The sequence below is a fragment of the Oryza sativa genome, chromosome 2 (assembly GCF_034140825.1).
Source record: "Oryza sativa Japonica Group chromosome 2, ASM3414082v1".
Taxonomy (NCBI): domain Eukaryota; kingdom Viridiplantae; phylum Streptophyta; class Magnoliopsida; order Poales; family Poaceae; genus Oryza; species Oryza sativa.
This window is the reverse complement of record NC_089036.1, coordinates 17866073-17880265: the sequence shown is the minus strand read 5'-3', so window position 1 is coordinate 17880265 and position 14193 is coordinate 17866073. Positions and strand designations below refer to the sequence as shown.

The 14193-nt window shown below is 41.9% G+C and overlaps 2 protein-coding genes across 2 annotated transcripts; one reads left to right on the top strand and one right to left on the bottom strand.

Moving 5' to 3' along the window:
- Window positions 1-262: 262 nt before the first annotated feature.
- Window positions 263-3003, bottom strand: LOC4329404 (uncharacterized). The gene is made up of 2 exons (XM_015767755.3): window positions 2754-3003; window positions 263-706 (listed from the first exon to the last, which is right to left on the bottom strand). Exons 1-2 carry the CDS (start codon window positions 2952-2954, stop codon window positions 494-496), a joined length of 414 nt encoding a protein of 137 aa, XP_015623241.1. The 5' UTR covers window positions 2955-3003; the 3' UTR covers window positions 263-493.
- A 4989-nt stretch (window positions 3004-7992) lies between these two features.
- LOC4329403 (uncharacterized) lies at window positions 7993-13296 on the top strand. Its single transcript, XM_015767156.3, has 6 exons — window positions 7993-8739; window positions 9774-10028; window positions 10636-11661; window positions 11761-11832; window positions 11936-12167; window positions 12905-13296. The coding sequence occupies exons 1-6, from the start codon at window positions 8128-8130 to the stop codon at window positions 12910-12912; spliced, it is 2205 nt and encodes a 734-aa protein (XP_015622642.2). The 5' UTR covers window positions 7993-8127; the 3' UTR covers window positions 12913-13296.
- The last annotated feature ends 897 nt before the right edge of the window (window positions 13297-14193 follow it).

Here is a 14193-nt window from a genome sequence, read left to right as displayed (position 1 = left end):
ATGTAGGGACATACACAACACACAAGTTCATTAACATTTATACCTCAATTAAATAAAAAAAAGGTTTGCTTCAGTTACCAAACTTTGGGTGTGTTATTAAAGTGTACCAGCAACTTTCAGTGGTATAAAACAGAACTGAAGAACTTTCGGTGGCGTGGAACCAATTTTGCCTTTCAAATATGGTCGTTCACGCAACATAATTCTCTTCCGTATTTGATTGGTAAGATCAGCCAGCAGCAATATATGATGTGATGTCAAAATATACTAAAAAGAGTCCAACATGCTAAAAATTGATCATGGGCACACAGACCAAAATTTACAGGACATCAACTGCAACTAAAATATCAGTGTACTGTGAACCCATCTTGTAGTTAAACAAAAACTAGATGCATAATGATGCTTACGAACTTTGAATTCAACCTTCCAAAGGTACAGCACATTTATGTTCAGTGTTTTGAGTGGATAATATCTTTCTCGGAGCAATAACCATGAATCATTTAGCCTTGACACTCTCCGTTGTAGCTTGCTCCTTGACAGGCGGACTCTCCGGTGTACCTTCCTTGTTGACAGGCTGAATCCGTTCATACCGCTTCCTCGTCAGTGTCTCCCCTTTGAGGGCAGCAACATATCTGTCATTTGTGTCCTCTTTCCTTTGCAGCTCTCCAAGAAACTCTGCCAGTCTCTCCCGGTTCACTTGCCCCATCATCTGTTTTGTCATACAATGGAATTGCAAAAACAACATGTGCAATGTTAGACAAAGTAGTAGCATAAACAAGTCAACAAAACTAACAGTGAAGAACCAATGGCTCCTGTAATGACAAAAACGGAAAGGATGGGAACGATTAACCAAAGTAAACCTCGATTCCGTTGGGAAGTAAAAGTAAACATACAGTAGCATAGAAACAAAACTGTCACATGCCAGATAAAAATAGCTACCAGGCAATTCTCTGCAAACCTTATAAGGGTATTACTAAGATAAGAATGCATATTTACATGTATCAGATTATGTTTGTATAGATTTGATATTCCCGATTAGTCACATTTTTCTGAATACTGACATCACAACTCGAAATCCATCTGATCCATTTCCTACTAAAAGTCATGTGAAGCTTACATGATGTCCTCTAGGTATCAGATCATGCATGTTCACTGCGACAGCTTACCGTTCATGTAACATATCATCATTAACCAACAAAAGACAAGGGAATCATAGTGACAGTTTGACCATTCATGTATTTCAACCAGGGAAATTTCTACCGATTCCAAAAGAAAAATAATTGGTCCCACTGAACTTCCAGTAATTGGTGGTCAATGGAAATTTCAGAACGTTTTCGTTCAAAACATTTGAAATTGAAATTTGAATGTTTTAACAGGGAAAGATTGTGCTTGAAGGGCTCGAAGTCTAGAACCCAACTGATCATCCCAGAGGATAGCATACAACCATTCCAGTTGCACATTTATTGCTAAGAACTGTTATCATTCATTATATTATTTAATTAAATAATTCAGAAGCATGCATTTTCCCAGGTACTTTAGCCTGACCTTATTCCTACCTTGGGTAACTCATATGGCTGGTAATCAGCATTAACTGCAAATAGAGATTTTCCTGATTTCAACTGCAATACAAAACAAGCTGATTTACAGGATACGCAGATCTATGCCAAAGAACAATTTGGTTCATCATAAACACCATCCTTGCAGGCTTATAAGCTGCAAGACCGAAGAAGGGTCATCATACCATATCTACAAGTCACTTGGTCAAAGAGAACCCAACAAGTTGTCCTAATTATAATAGATGGATGTTGCCAAAAAGAGCATCCTATAGGTTGATTACTGGAAAAGCTTCTTAGAAGCATGCCATCTTGTTACCCAAAACTAATTCACAACGGTGTGTCCAGTAAAATACATGTTAAGTTCTTTTGAAACAATGTAAAAGCCAATAGACATATACAATGTCCAAACAGATGGTAAATCGTAGTATCATGACATACTTGACTAGGTGAATGCTATATACTCAAATAATCAGCACAATTAGCTCAGCAAAGTTGGCATCTACAACAACGTTCCCAAAGGCCATAAGCACTACTAATCTAACAGAGAAATAGAATAAATAGAAATGAGCTATCAAATGGCCTGACTAGGAGCAGAAGAAACAATGAAACATCATTCAACAACGAATGAGTGATACATGTGTTCATTCACTCTCTACTGAATGAATGCCAGTATGTCCCTTCCTCCTGCACCTTATTTGATAGGTAGCATATAACAGCATAAAAAGAAAAGAGCTATCAAATGGTCTGACTAGAAGCAGAAAACAACATCATTCAACAACAAATTAATAGTAGATGTGTTCATTAACTCTCTATTGAATGCCAGTATCTCCCTTCCACCTGCACCTCATTTGATAGGTAGCATATGCTGAGCCATCCCACAAAACAGGCATGAACTAGTAGTGTACAAATAGAAGAACGCAACTCCGCAGAACTACTCGAAATCGTAAAATTGCACCACAAATTGGAACATTTCACTCGGTATATTCGATCTATCTTTGAAGTGGGAAACTAATTTCACATCTAAACAAGATCGAACGATATCGTCTAGAACTCCACTACGCGACAGCAAGTTTCCATCAAGAACCTAGAGAGGGCGGCGATACGAACCAAAGAAGATCGCAACAACCCATTAATTAATTAATCATCAGAACAACCCAAAAGATGGCAGAAAACAACAAGATTTGGGGGGCGGGCGCGCACCGCGGTCTCGGGGCGGGCGGTGGAGCGGAGGTGGGCCTCGAGCTGGTCGTTGCGGGAGCTGGTGAGCTGCATCACGCCGTAGCCGACGACGCCCGGGACAACGCCGCACAGCGCCGCGAAGGTGAAGAAGAAGGGCTTGGAGTCGCGCGTCCGCCGCACCAGCCACCGCCACCCCGCGCTCTTCTCCCACAGGATCGACATCTCCCTCTCCCTCTCCCTCTCCCTCGCGCCTCGATTCCCCCCTCGTCTCGCCTCTCCTCTCCTCAGCCGCTGCTTCTTCTCTACCCTTCTCTTGCCTAGGGGCCTGTTCATTTTAATGCTAAAAAAAATCTTATCAAATTTTAGCATTGCCAAAATTTTGGTATAGTTTCTAAAATTTTGGTAACTTGTCAAAATTTTGGCAGGATTTCTTATATAGTTACCAAAATTTAATAGCAAACTAGATGTAACCACTTTTTTAATAACTTTAATAAAACTTGGTAAGGTTAAAAATGGTATTAAAGTGACAGGCCCTAGGTTTTCTTCTTCCTCCCTCCCTCTTGTTCGTTGCTTTTTCTTTTTCTTTTTCTTTTTCTTTTTTCCCTGATGCGGGCGGAGAGGAGATGGGTTGGCGTTAGTGTGGGAAAGCGAGGCAGATGGGCCTCAGTGGGCTCGAGGCTGGCCTGGAGGCTCGATAGTAATTGGAAGGAATAAGTTCACCTCGACTCTCTTACTTGTGACCGAATCTTATTCGTATCCTTTTACCGGATATCTCGACCCCCAACTATTAAAACCGATGTAATTTAACTTCTTTGGTAGTTTTGGAGAGCGATTTTACTGATGTGGGGCCTACATAATGGTATTAATCAGGTCTTCATTCTACGTGGCGTTGATGTGGCGTTTAAGTGGCATTAGAATAAAAAAATATATGTGTGACCCATTTATGTCATTCAGGAAAAAAAAATTATAGTACCCACTAACATGTCGGACCCATCTCTCCTTCCTTCTTCCTCCCCTCTCTCTCCCTTCTCTCTTTCTCTCCCCCGGCCTTTTTTTGTTCACGTTGGCCGGAGCGGCGGCGGTGGAGAGCGGTGCCCGACGACGGCCTCCATTTTCTCTCCCCATGTTCACTTCGAGCTCGCCGACAAGATGAGAACTTTTCAGTGGGCAGGGTCGACTTCTCTTCCTTCCCCTCCATCAATCACTGTCCCAGTGTCCCTCCTCTCCACATCCCGTCGGAGGAAGTCAGGCGGCGGTGGCAGTGGGGAGGGTAGTCGGAGTAGTAGCGCTGGCTCTGGGATCTGCTCCGCCCGAGCCACGACGGATGAAGTCGAGCAGGCCGAGCGAGGAAAGGACGCAGGCGAGGACGCGTGGAGCTCGGCTTGTGAAGACGAGGCGCAGTGAATCGCCGTGATCAGCGCCGACGAGAACACCAGCACCGTGAAAGATTGGTCACTCATGATCTACACAACACAAGCAGCCTTAAATTAATCACGACATGCAGCGCATGACGCGCGATTAAGAACAACTAATAAAGTAATGGATCACTCATTTGTTCTTTGCAATGTTGAGGATGACGAGCTCGATGATCCCTTGTGTTGAGCAGCAGCCCAATGGACGTGCCGCCACTGAGCGGTATACAGAACACACCGGCGAGTGGAGGAGGAAGGGAAGGAAAGAGGATGACATATGGTCCCATAATATTTTTTAATGATATATATTTTAATTATAATGCCACCTAAGCGATATAAAAGAAGGATTGAAAAATAAACTTCGATGAAAAATCTTAAAATCAGCTCCAAATAAAATTGAAAATTTAAATTTGGACTGACAAGCATAAGAAAAAAGATGAGGCTTATACTTCCTTTGTTTTCTCGTTTCAGTTTTACAACCTCATTATCTATCATGAGCACGCTTCCCAGTTACTAAACAATATTTTTGTTTACGCTAGCTTAAGTTTTCTATTTTAGCCATGTCGACGACGACATTGTTGGCTAGGAGCGCCCGACTGGACGAGAAGGCGAAGGTCGCCGAACCGTGAGCTCAATCCAGCAGTGTTGATCGTGTCCTCTCTTCATCGAGATTTGGCCAACGTGGTTTAAGAGCCGTGGCTTTAAGGGCTGTTTGGTTGGTGACTTGACACATGCGTGATGAAAACTCGTGCCTGAAGCTAGCCTTTAAGTTTGAAGACATTTGCTTCGCCAGGCAGCCTGTGAGATGAGTTGTTTGGTTTGAACCATGTGCCTGAAAAGAAACAATGCAACATCATACTGTAATAATTACATTTAACAGACAATATTAACAGATAGTATTAACTCGGTGGGAAGAAAGAAAAAGCAAAAAAAAGAAAGAAAGAAAGAAAAAGAATGTACTCCCTCCTTCCCTAAATGTTTGACGCCGTTGACTTTTTTAAACATGTTTGACCGTTCGTTTTATTCAAAAACTTTTGTGAAATGTGTAAAACTATATATATACATAAAAATATATTTAACAATAAATCAAATGATAGGAAAAGAATTAATAGTTACTTAAATGTTTTGAATAAGACGAACGGTCAAACATTTTTAAAAAAGTCAACGGCGTCAAACATTTTGGGATGGAGGGAGTAATTAACAGTGGGACCCATAGCTTTCACATTACCTTAATCTTAGGCCATTCACAGTGCAAATATGTGGCGTTCGGCCAACCCGATATTCTCCGCCAGCTCGGCTTGGAGCGTGACCTAACGAGGTTTGGTAGTAAAAATTGGGCATGCGTTCTTCGTCAGAAAAGTTGCCAAGCGACGCTGGGAAGAATGGCACGACCCCGCTGTGAGGGTTGTGGCCTCACGTTTGGTGGCCCCATGCGACGCCGGAGAGAGTTGTACCGCGCCGAGACGGAACCTCATCGCAGGAGAAAGCTGCTACCACGTTGGAGAGGGAACCTCGTCGCCAGAGAAAGCTACTACCGTGTCAGAGAGGGAACCTCGTTACCACCCCTGCTCGTTGTTCTATTTGCGGCGCCGAGCTCGTCTCTTCGATCTGCAATGGGGATGTCGCGCCGACGCTAGAGGGGGAGGCCGCCGCAGGCCTACCATTGAGCCGACGTTAGCATCGCCTTCGAGCCGCCGCCACCTTCCCCATTGCCGCCGCCTGAGTACAGATTCGGCGAGCCACAGGCCGGATCTGGAGAGCTCGGTGGAAGGAGAGGCCGGAGCCAGGGAGGGGACAACGGAGGGAGAGGTCAGAGGCGGGGAGGGGACGACGTAGGGAGAGGTGAGAGGCGGCCACCGCCGCAAGCCGTCGAGCTGGGCTTGTGTGGCGTCCGAGATTGTGAGGTGCCGACGGGGAGGGGAAGTGGTGGAGAGGAGGGAGAGCTATGTCGGCGGTCGAGGAAAGTGGAGCTGTGCCGATGGTGGTGGGGGAAGGTGAGGAGACGTGTCGGCCTAGGAGATGAAGGGCACAACCTGGGGGGGGGGGGAGAGGGAGGCCAGCACACCATGGGAGATTAAAATTTATGATGTGTGGTTTCATTCACTTTTTTTTTATCTAAGATAGAGCACATGGTCACGTGAAATAAGGATGCACTGCTAATGCCCTTACTAGCTTCTCACTTTCTTGAGTCAGGCGTTGGAATTTCATCTCCTGAGCCAGACTAATCAACGCAACTAGCTATCAGGTCAGGCCATCGCGGAAACACCCGAGGACACCAACCAAATAAGGTACATGCTTGTATCGGGCAAGCATGTCATGTCTAGCACGAACACAGGACATCAACCAAACATCTCTAAGTGCAAGTGTCCTCACCCTAACGAGGCAATTTGTGCCTCTAGAAGGCACCTTGTACATTAGATGGTGGTTAGAGATCCACAAGATTTTAATCTTAAACTTAAAGTAGTTCAACAAATATGTTTCCAGAATTCAGACATACCTCATATGTGCAGGCGTTCTAAACAACTACTTATATATGCATGATTTTTTTCGTGCCACGTTTTTAATAGATGATTTCTCTAAAGAAAAATTCTGCACCAGTATGATTTAGATAGTAGTTTTTTTCCTTAAGTTATTTGTTAGTTTTATGATACTTATTTCATTTCATAGTATGATTTTCCTCTATCGATAATAATTTATTCAATCATCTTTCCTTGAAATAATCTATACCTATATAATTAAAAAAATACATAAGGTTTCCGACAATTTTTTTTCGTCCGTGCGTTTTTTTTGGCCGTTTTCCTTTTTTTCCGTCGTCTTTTTCGGTTTTATTCCCATCTGCTTCTTGGTGGCCCAAGAAGAGGAAAGGAAGAGAGGTGGCTGCTGGGCCCAAGTGGAGATAGGGATGACGGCCCAAGAGGAAGGGATGGCAGCCCAAGAGGGAGGAGAAGAAGAATGGGCCAGATTTGGCCCAGACTTAGGAGAGGGCTTTTAGTTTGTTTTTACTTTAAATTAATTATTAAAATTATATTTGTATTATTAAAATTAGCAATTGAGCTTTGAAAAATTCAAAACAATTCTAGATAGGGTTCATTCATGAAGAATTTAATAAAAAATATATTTAGTATTTTATTTTAATAATAACATGTTATTTAATTCTAACTCTAATATATACCTCTATACCTAATAAAAAATACGTAAGGATTTTGGGTGATCCGTTTAATTGTCGGGTCAAAACCGTGGTTGATATAGTATATGTATCTTCCATGTAATCACCTCTCTCTCCTTTTTACACCTATATTACTTGCACCGTTTCTATGGGCCTCTCGGAATAAGTCTACCTTTTTATGAGCCTCTCCTGGAATAAGTCTACTTTCTCTCCCTCCTGTCAAATCATATTTGCACGTAAATTTTTTTTTCTCGACCACTAGCACGGACCATGCACATCTGGTTGATGAAAAATCAAAACTATAGTACCTCTTTCTTCAACAATTTTTTTGTTGATTATAAAATCTTATAATGAACCAGTTTTTAATTTAAAAATTAAAGTTAATTATGTTATGTGCACAAAAATCCTAATTGCAGCTCATGATTTTTTAAAAAGTATATATTCAAGCAAATTCCCATGGTGAATCTCACCTTAACTAAACCGTATAACAATAAGATTAAAATATATTTCACCCGTTACAACGCACGGGTATTTTTTCTAGTAATAATAATTAATTCAATCATCGAGTTGTGTAGGGGCGGGGCGAACAGTCAACGGGATAGGCAGCTCCCGTGTCCGGCTCGGTCGCCTCTTCTCCCCGCTCGCTTCCTTTCCTCTTCCCCCTTCCCCTTCTTCCGATTTCAAAATTCGAGCCCCCTCTCCTCCACCCAAAACCCTACCCGCATCGCTCCCTGCAGGGCCCAGCTCGCCGCCACCGCCGCGTCCTCCATGCCGCCAACTTTCGCCACCGGCTCCGGTAAAGGCCTCCGCCGCCGCCATGACGTCAGCTTTGCACCACCAGCTTCTCCGATCCTCTCTTCCACCCCCCCCCCCCCCCCCCAAACGCTCCCCCTTGTGCTCGTGCCCCTCGCGTGGCGCTCAGCCAGCCCACGCGCGCGCTCGCCCCGGGATGGCTGCGGGGACGGCGGCGGCGGCGGCGGCGAGCTCCATGAGCCCCCAAGCCGGGAGCGCGACGCGCGCGGCGCACGGGACGGGGGAGCGCTCGGCTCTGCCGCGGTATGTACGAGCGAGAGAAGCAAGCAAGCACGGGACGGGGGCTCCTTCGCCGGGAGGAGGGAAAGGCAGAGGCGGGACGGGAATGCGGTCCGCCCAAGAACTCGCCAGCGCTTGCACGGGCGCGGCCGTGGAAGAAGTAGAACTGCTTCGCGTCGTCGAGGCGAACGCAAGGGACGGCATGGGAGGCAGCCGCGGGGAGAGCTCTTCCGCGCCTCCACCGCCTCCTCGGTCAAGAGTGCTCAGGCAGGGAGGGCTCGAGGAAGAATACGCCAAGAACTCCCCCTCCCCTCTCGGATTCGCACCAAGACTCATCCGCCACGACAGACAGACATCGTACGAACTTGCAAGCACGTCAAGACCACCAGCACCTGAGGTGAGTGCTCTATGCGTTCTTGGCATTCTGATTGAGTTGCAACTCTGCTACTGCTTGCTGGTCAGGTTTTGTCTCTGTTGGGTTGTTTCACTCTTCTTCCTTTCCTGTTCATTCGCGGTGAGGAACTATTACGGGAAGCCAATTGCGCTGATTTCTGAGAGCCTTTATCTATTATTATGGTGCAAGAACGAGCTGCTGTTCAACTTTCTTGCCTATATAATCTCATTGAAACAATCAAACTTGTGAAACTTTCTTGTGCCTCTTGATGTTCATTGCACAATATGGAGAGCTCTTTACGAAATCAATTATGCTCTGTATGTTTCTGTTTCCCTTCATTTATAGTGCTGCAGTATTGTATAGTCGAATGTAATCTCAAGCTCTTGAGCTGTATGTCATCTTGTTTCTGACGAGTAGAAGCATGCAACAGAGGAACTAAAGAATATTTTGCTAGTATTTTCCATTTCCATCTGTGCATTGCATGATTGCATCTTGATTCCCTGTATTGCTTTTAAAAATAGTTATGCTAAAATTTTATGTGACCGGTTACAATCATCATAGTGTTTCTTTCTTTGTAAGAAATAATCATCAAATTGTTGGTCTGGTTATCCATGTAAATTCCAGTTCCAAATGATTTATTGGTACTGTCTAAATGATCACATTCAGTTATTGTGTTCTGTTATTGTAAAATGTGTTTCAGTCCGGCGGTATCTTCTGGAACTATCTGGGCAAGTCACTCCTTTTTGAGGGCCATTATGTATTTTGGTTCAAGAACAAGACACTATTTGTTCTACTTGCCCTATATAATTGGCTTTACACAATCAAACTTCTGTAACTTTCTTGTGCCTCTTTAGGAAATCAATTATGCTCTGTATGTTTTTGTTCTCTAGGAATACCCACCGCCTAGTTTATTGGCCCTAACATAATCACAACCATACGCATTATTACACTGCTCCCCGGAAATGTTTGGATTATTACACTTATTTGGGAGAAAATTTAGTCCAATGGCCTCATGTAAAACTGTTGCACCTCATCAGATGGGAGAACCACTTCGTATCATCACAAAGAAAGCAATGAGCGAGAAAAACAGGGCTTACACAGGAGGCAATCAAGGTAGATCCTCCTCTGCCCTGCTACCACAATCAAGATTCTGGCAAGGGATGTGCGAGGAAGCCAAGAAGGTTCTTGGCATCGCTAAGTACTCTTCCTCCCCCTCAAGATTGGCTGCAAGAATCCTTTGTGACAAGCAGGTGTTGCCTGAATCTGCAGGCACATCAAGGCCAGTGCTAGAGGTAAGCGACTCAGAATGAATGCTTCAAATTTCTGCTGTCTTTCTTTTGATATATAACGTTTATCTTCATAATTAGTTAAACATGCACGTCATACATTATGTAGAACTAGTTCAAAGGGACTTTTGTGCTGCTACTTACGTTTGCTGGTCTATCTTTTGCAAATAATTGTGGGTTTTGTTAAACTCCTGCCTTATGATGATCCAGCATGTTGCCCTTCATATATTGTGCTATAATATTGGAATGTAATATGTAACTCATGAGTTGTATGTCATGTTTCTGACAAGTAGAAGCATGCAACGAGGAACTGAAGAATTTTTTTGCTAGTATTGTCTATTTCCATTTGTGCATTGCATCTTGATTCACTGTATTGCTTTTAGAAACATTTATGGAACTGTCGTGTGACTGTTTACAATCATCAAAGTGCTTTTTTCCTTTGTTAGGAATGGTTGTCCGTGTATCCTGTTCAAAATGATTTATCGGTACTTTCTGAATGGCCACATGCAGTTATTGTGTTCTGTTAGTGTAAATGTGTTTCAGTCTGGTGATTCTTCTGGAATTGTTCCGCCATTTAGTTATCATTAACTTTTTTCTATTTGCTTCATTGCAGTTTGTGGATGAATCATACCAGCAGTGGTTATGTTCTCAAAAAAGCACTAGCTTAGTCGCTGACGTGATTGCTGCAGTGTACCATGATCAGTCTGTCCTTTCTCCATCTGCCTCTACTGGAACACTGTCCAGCCTGTTGGTACCTTCAGAGGAAAAAATTCAAGCTATCCTAGGAAACTTAGGGAAATCGGTGTTGTGTACAGAGGCTTTGCACCAGATTCGGATACTCTGCGATTCCAGTAAGGGAGCACAATCTTTCCTCAACAAGTGCCCAGACATGATACAAGTGTTGATAGATCTAACTACGGAATGGAAATCGATATGGACATGGGCTCTTGAGGAAGAGAGGCTGAGCATTGTCCTTAGTTTGTCAATTCACAGGCCAAACAGGGAGAGGATAGCTGCGCAGAAAAAATTGCCATGTTTCCTCAAACAGACTGTTGAAGTGGCAATTGAGTCTGGTGCTAGTGCAGCAGCATCTTTGGTGAAGGTAGCTTCTATAGTTTCCATCCTGTCAGAGTTTGACATGTTCAGGAAAAGTGTGCTGGATATTGGTGTAGTGACACTGTTGTGTAATCTGCTCAACTTTGAGAACGACGCTGTAAGAAAAGAAGCTGCCATTGCTGTTCTTGCACTCTGCGGATATATTGGAAACAACATGGTCACTGATGATGTCCTGCTTCTCCTTGACTATCTGCCAAAAGGTCCATGTGTGCTGGAGGTGATCTGCAATCAGACTGTAGTTGAGCAGTTGGTTAACATTGTTATGGCTGAACATGAAAGTGGGCTGGTAACATCTCAAGGCATTTACTCTGCACTTTCCTTGATTCTGGTCATTACTCAGAATGATGTGAGTAAAATGAAGGTGGAGCACATGGAGAATTTTATGAAGTGGTTGCGAGAGCTGTCCTCAAATGAATTGCCAATGCAGACAATGTTTCAGCTGATTGAAATAATAAGCCTTTTGTCACAAAGGTTGTATTCTCATAAGCCTAAGGAATTTGTTGTTAAGTGGCGGGATGATGATGTAAGTATTTATAAGCCATAATAGTACATTTTCTCCTTTAATACAGTTGTGGTATCCTTTTTCCTGCATTTGTCATAAGTTCTTTCTACACAATTGCAGGATCAGATTTGGTACCCTTTATATGCCGAAGTTACCATTGGTCGGCCTATCTCAACAAGCAAAGTGGCAAGGGTATATTATCAATTATGTTATCATGAGTATTCGAGAAAAAAAATATTATGCTTGCCACATCTCAATTTTCCATTGTAGTAATGCAATCTATCTTGTTGTGTAGAGAAGAGAATGGACTGACATAAGGATAGTTCGTAGGTTGAGGCCTCTCAGAGCTCAAGAGAAAATGCTGACAAAGCTCGAGTTTTGTGACCGGTATCAAAACTACATACAAGGGAAAAATACATACAAGCAACTGTACAGGGTTGCCATGGACTGCAATGGTTCCAAAATTGCTCCGCTGTCCTTTGTCAGGAAAAATCATGCAGTACCCGGTGATAATTGCAACCGGCCAGGTAACTGTATGGAACTATCTATACTGTTCTTGCCATATTTCCTCTTGGAATTCTGTTGGTTTTACTCCTTGCATTGGGCCGGCCTGCGATGCATTAATAGTGTGATTAGGTGTTAATCCATGCAGCAGTTTAATACCAGCAAGTTTAATACTATATAGGATCCTGAAGACCTATCATTCCAAATCTCAATGTCCACTGTAAATTTTGATAGGCCTCTATAAAATTCGAATATTTCAGTGTAAGTTTTATATATACCATTGTAAGTCTCAAATGTTCCACTGCAAGTTTCATAGATACTCGTAATTTTAACATATTACAGTGTAAGTTCTATATACCCATCGTAAATTTCTTAGGTGCTCAATGTAAATTTTAGATATTTCTTAGGAGTAATTCATAAGTATGCATTTAATATAATTGAGGGTACATATACGCTAAGTCGCTAACATGTAGTATAGACTATAGAGGTACTGATGCAAGTCAACTAGAATGCTACTTCTTGCTTGCCTTGTTCTAAAAAATGATTTTTTTTTTCTGGAGACATCCTATGATCGAGGTAAGCCCACTAGGCCTATATAGCTAATGCGCTAATCTTATGAGCATATCAGACAACCTGGTTAGAAATTTGACTGATTTCTCAATTAAAATGTGTCTACAGATTTTTAGCAAAATTGTAACTGTATTTGTTTTTTTCCTAGCAATATACAGTTATGTAATCTAAATCAATTTTATTTTATCAGACTTTTGAACGAGTCTACATCAAAGAGTGGTTTACCCTGCATGGGCATGTCTGTCCAATCACTCAAGAGCCTGTTTATCAATTGTTCTAAGGAATCACAGATTACGTGATTATTTGGAATATTGGCGGGATTCAGTCCAAATGGTAACATCCAAGGTCACGACATGATGAAGGGTGTCTTGACTTTCCAAAGGCTACTATTACTTGTGCAGAGTGTTGCTGCTATGTAAAAAGACAAGAATGTAATTGAATTCATATTTTCAGTGTTGATTTTTTTCCCATTGACATGTCCAGTTGACCATGGTGTTTTTTTAATATTTTTTTTAATATTGTATTGTGTATATGTTAGATTGGTTAATAAAAATCAACGTAATGGAGGGTTACAAATGCACATGATATGCATGGAGAATTGGAGCGGTTCAAAATGTCTGAATTTTCAGCAGTGGAGAGATTGAATTTCAAATGAAACTACTACTACCTCCCAAATTAGTGGTCATTTTGACCATTTGCTTGTAACGTTTTACCAGTTGTCTTATTTGAAAAATTAGTGTAAATATAAAAAATGATAAGTCATATTTGAAAAATTAGTGTAAATATAAAAAATGATAAGTCATAGTTAAAGTACTTTTGATAATAAAGCAAGTCACAAACAAAATAAATAATAATTCTATAATTTTTTGAATAAGACAAATGATCAAACTTTATAAGTAAAACAAGTATTTTGGGACGGAGGTATTATCTCTTTTTCATATTATAAATCACTTTATGTTTATCTTAAGTTAAATCTCTTTTAAGATTGATCAATCGCTACAAGGGGATGAGAACTGTGCAAACCGTGCGCACGTAAAATGGGGTGATCCTTTAGCATGTGATTAATTAAGTATTTGCTATTTTTTTAAAAATAGATTTATTTGATTTTTTAAGAAACTTTCGTATAGAAACTTTTTACAAAAAAACATACCGTTTAACGGTTTAAAAAGCGTGCGCGCGGAAAATGAGGGAGAGGGGTTGGGAAAGTGGCATACAAACACACCCATAAGCGTATATAACACCAAAGTTGTTTCATTAAACCTATTATTGAATATAATTTTCATAATATATTTATTTTATGTCGGAGATGTGTTATGCTTTTATATAAACTTTGATATTTGTGACTTCTAATAAGAGAAAATCCACTCAGTGCCACTGAGTTTGTCACCCTTCTACAATCTGCCATTGACTTTGTAAAGTTCTATAATATACCATCGTGTTTTGTTCAATCTCTACTGCGTACCATCGCCGTCAGCGAAC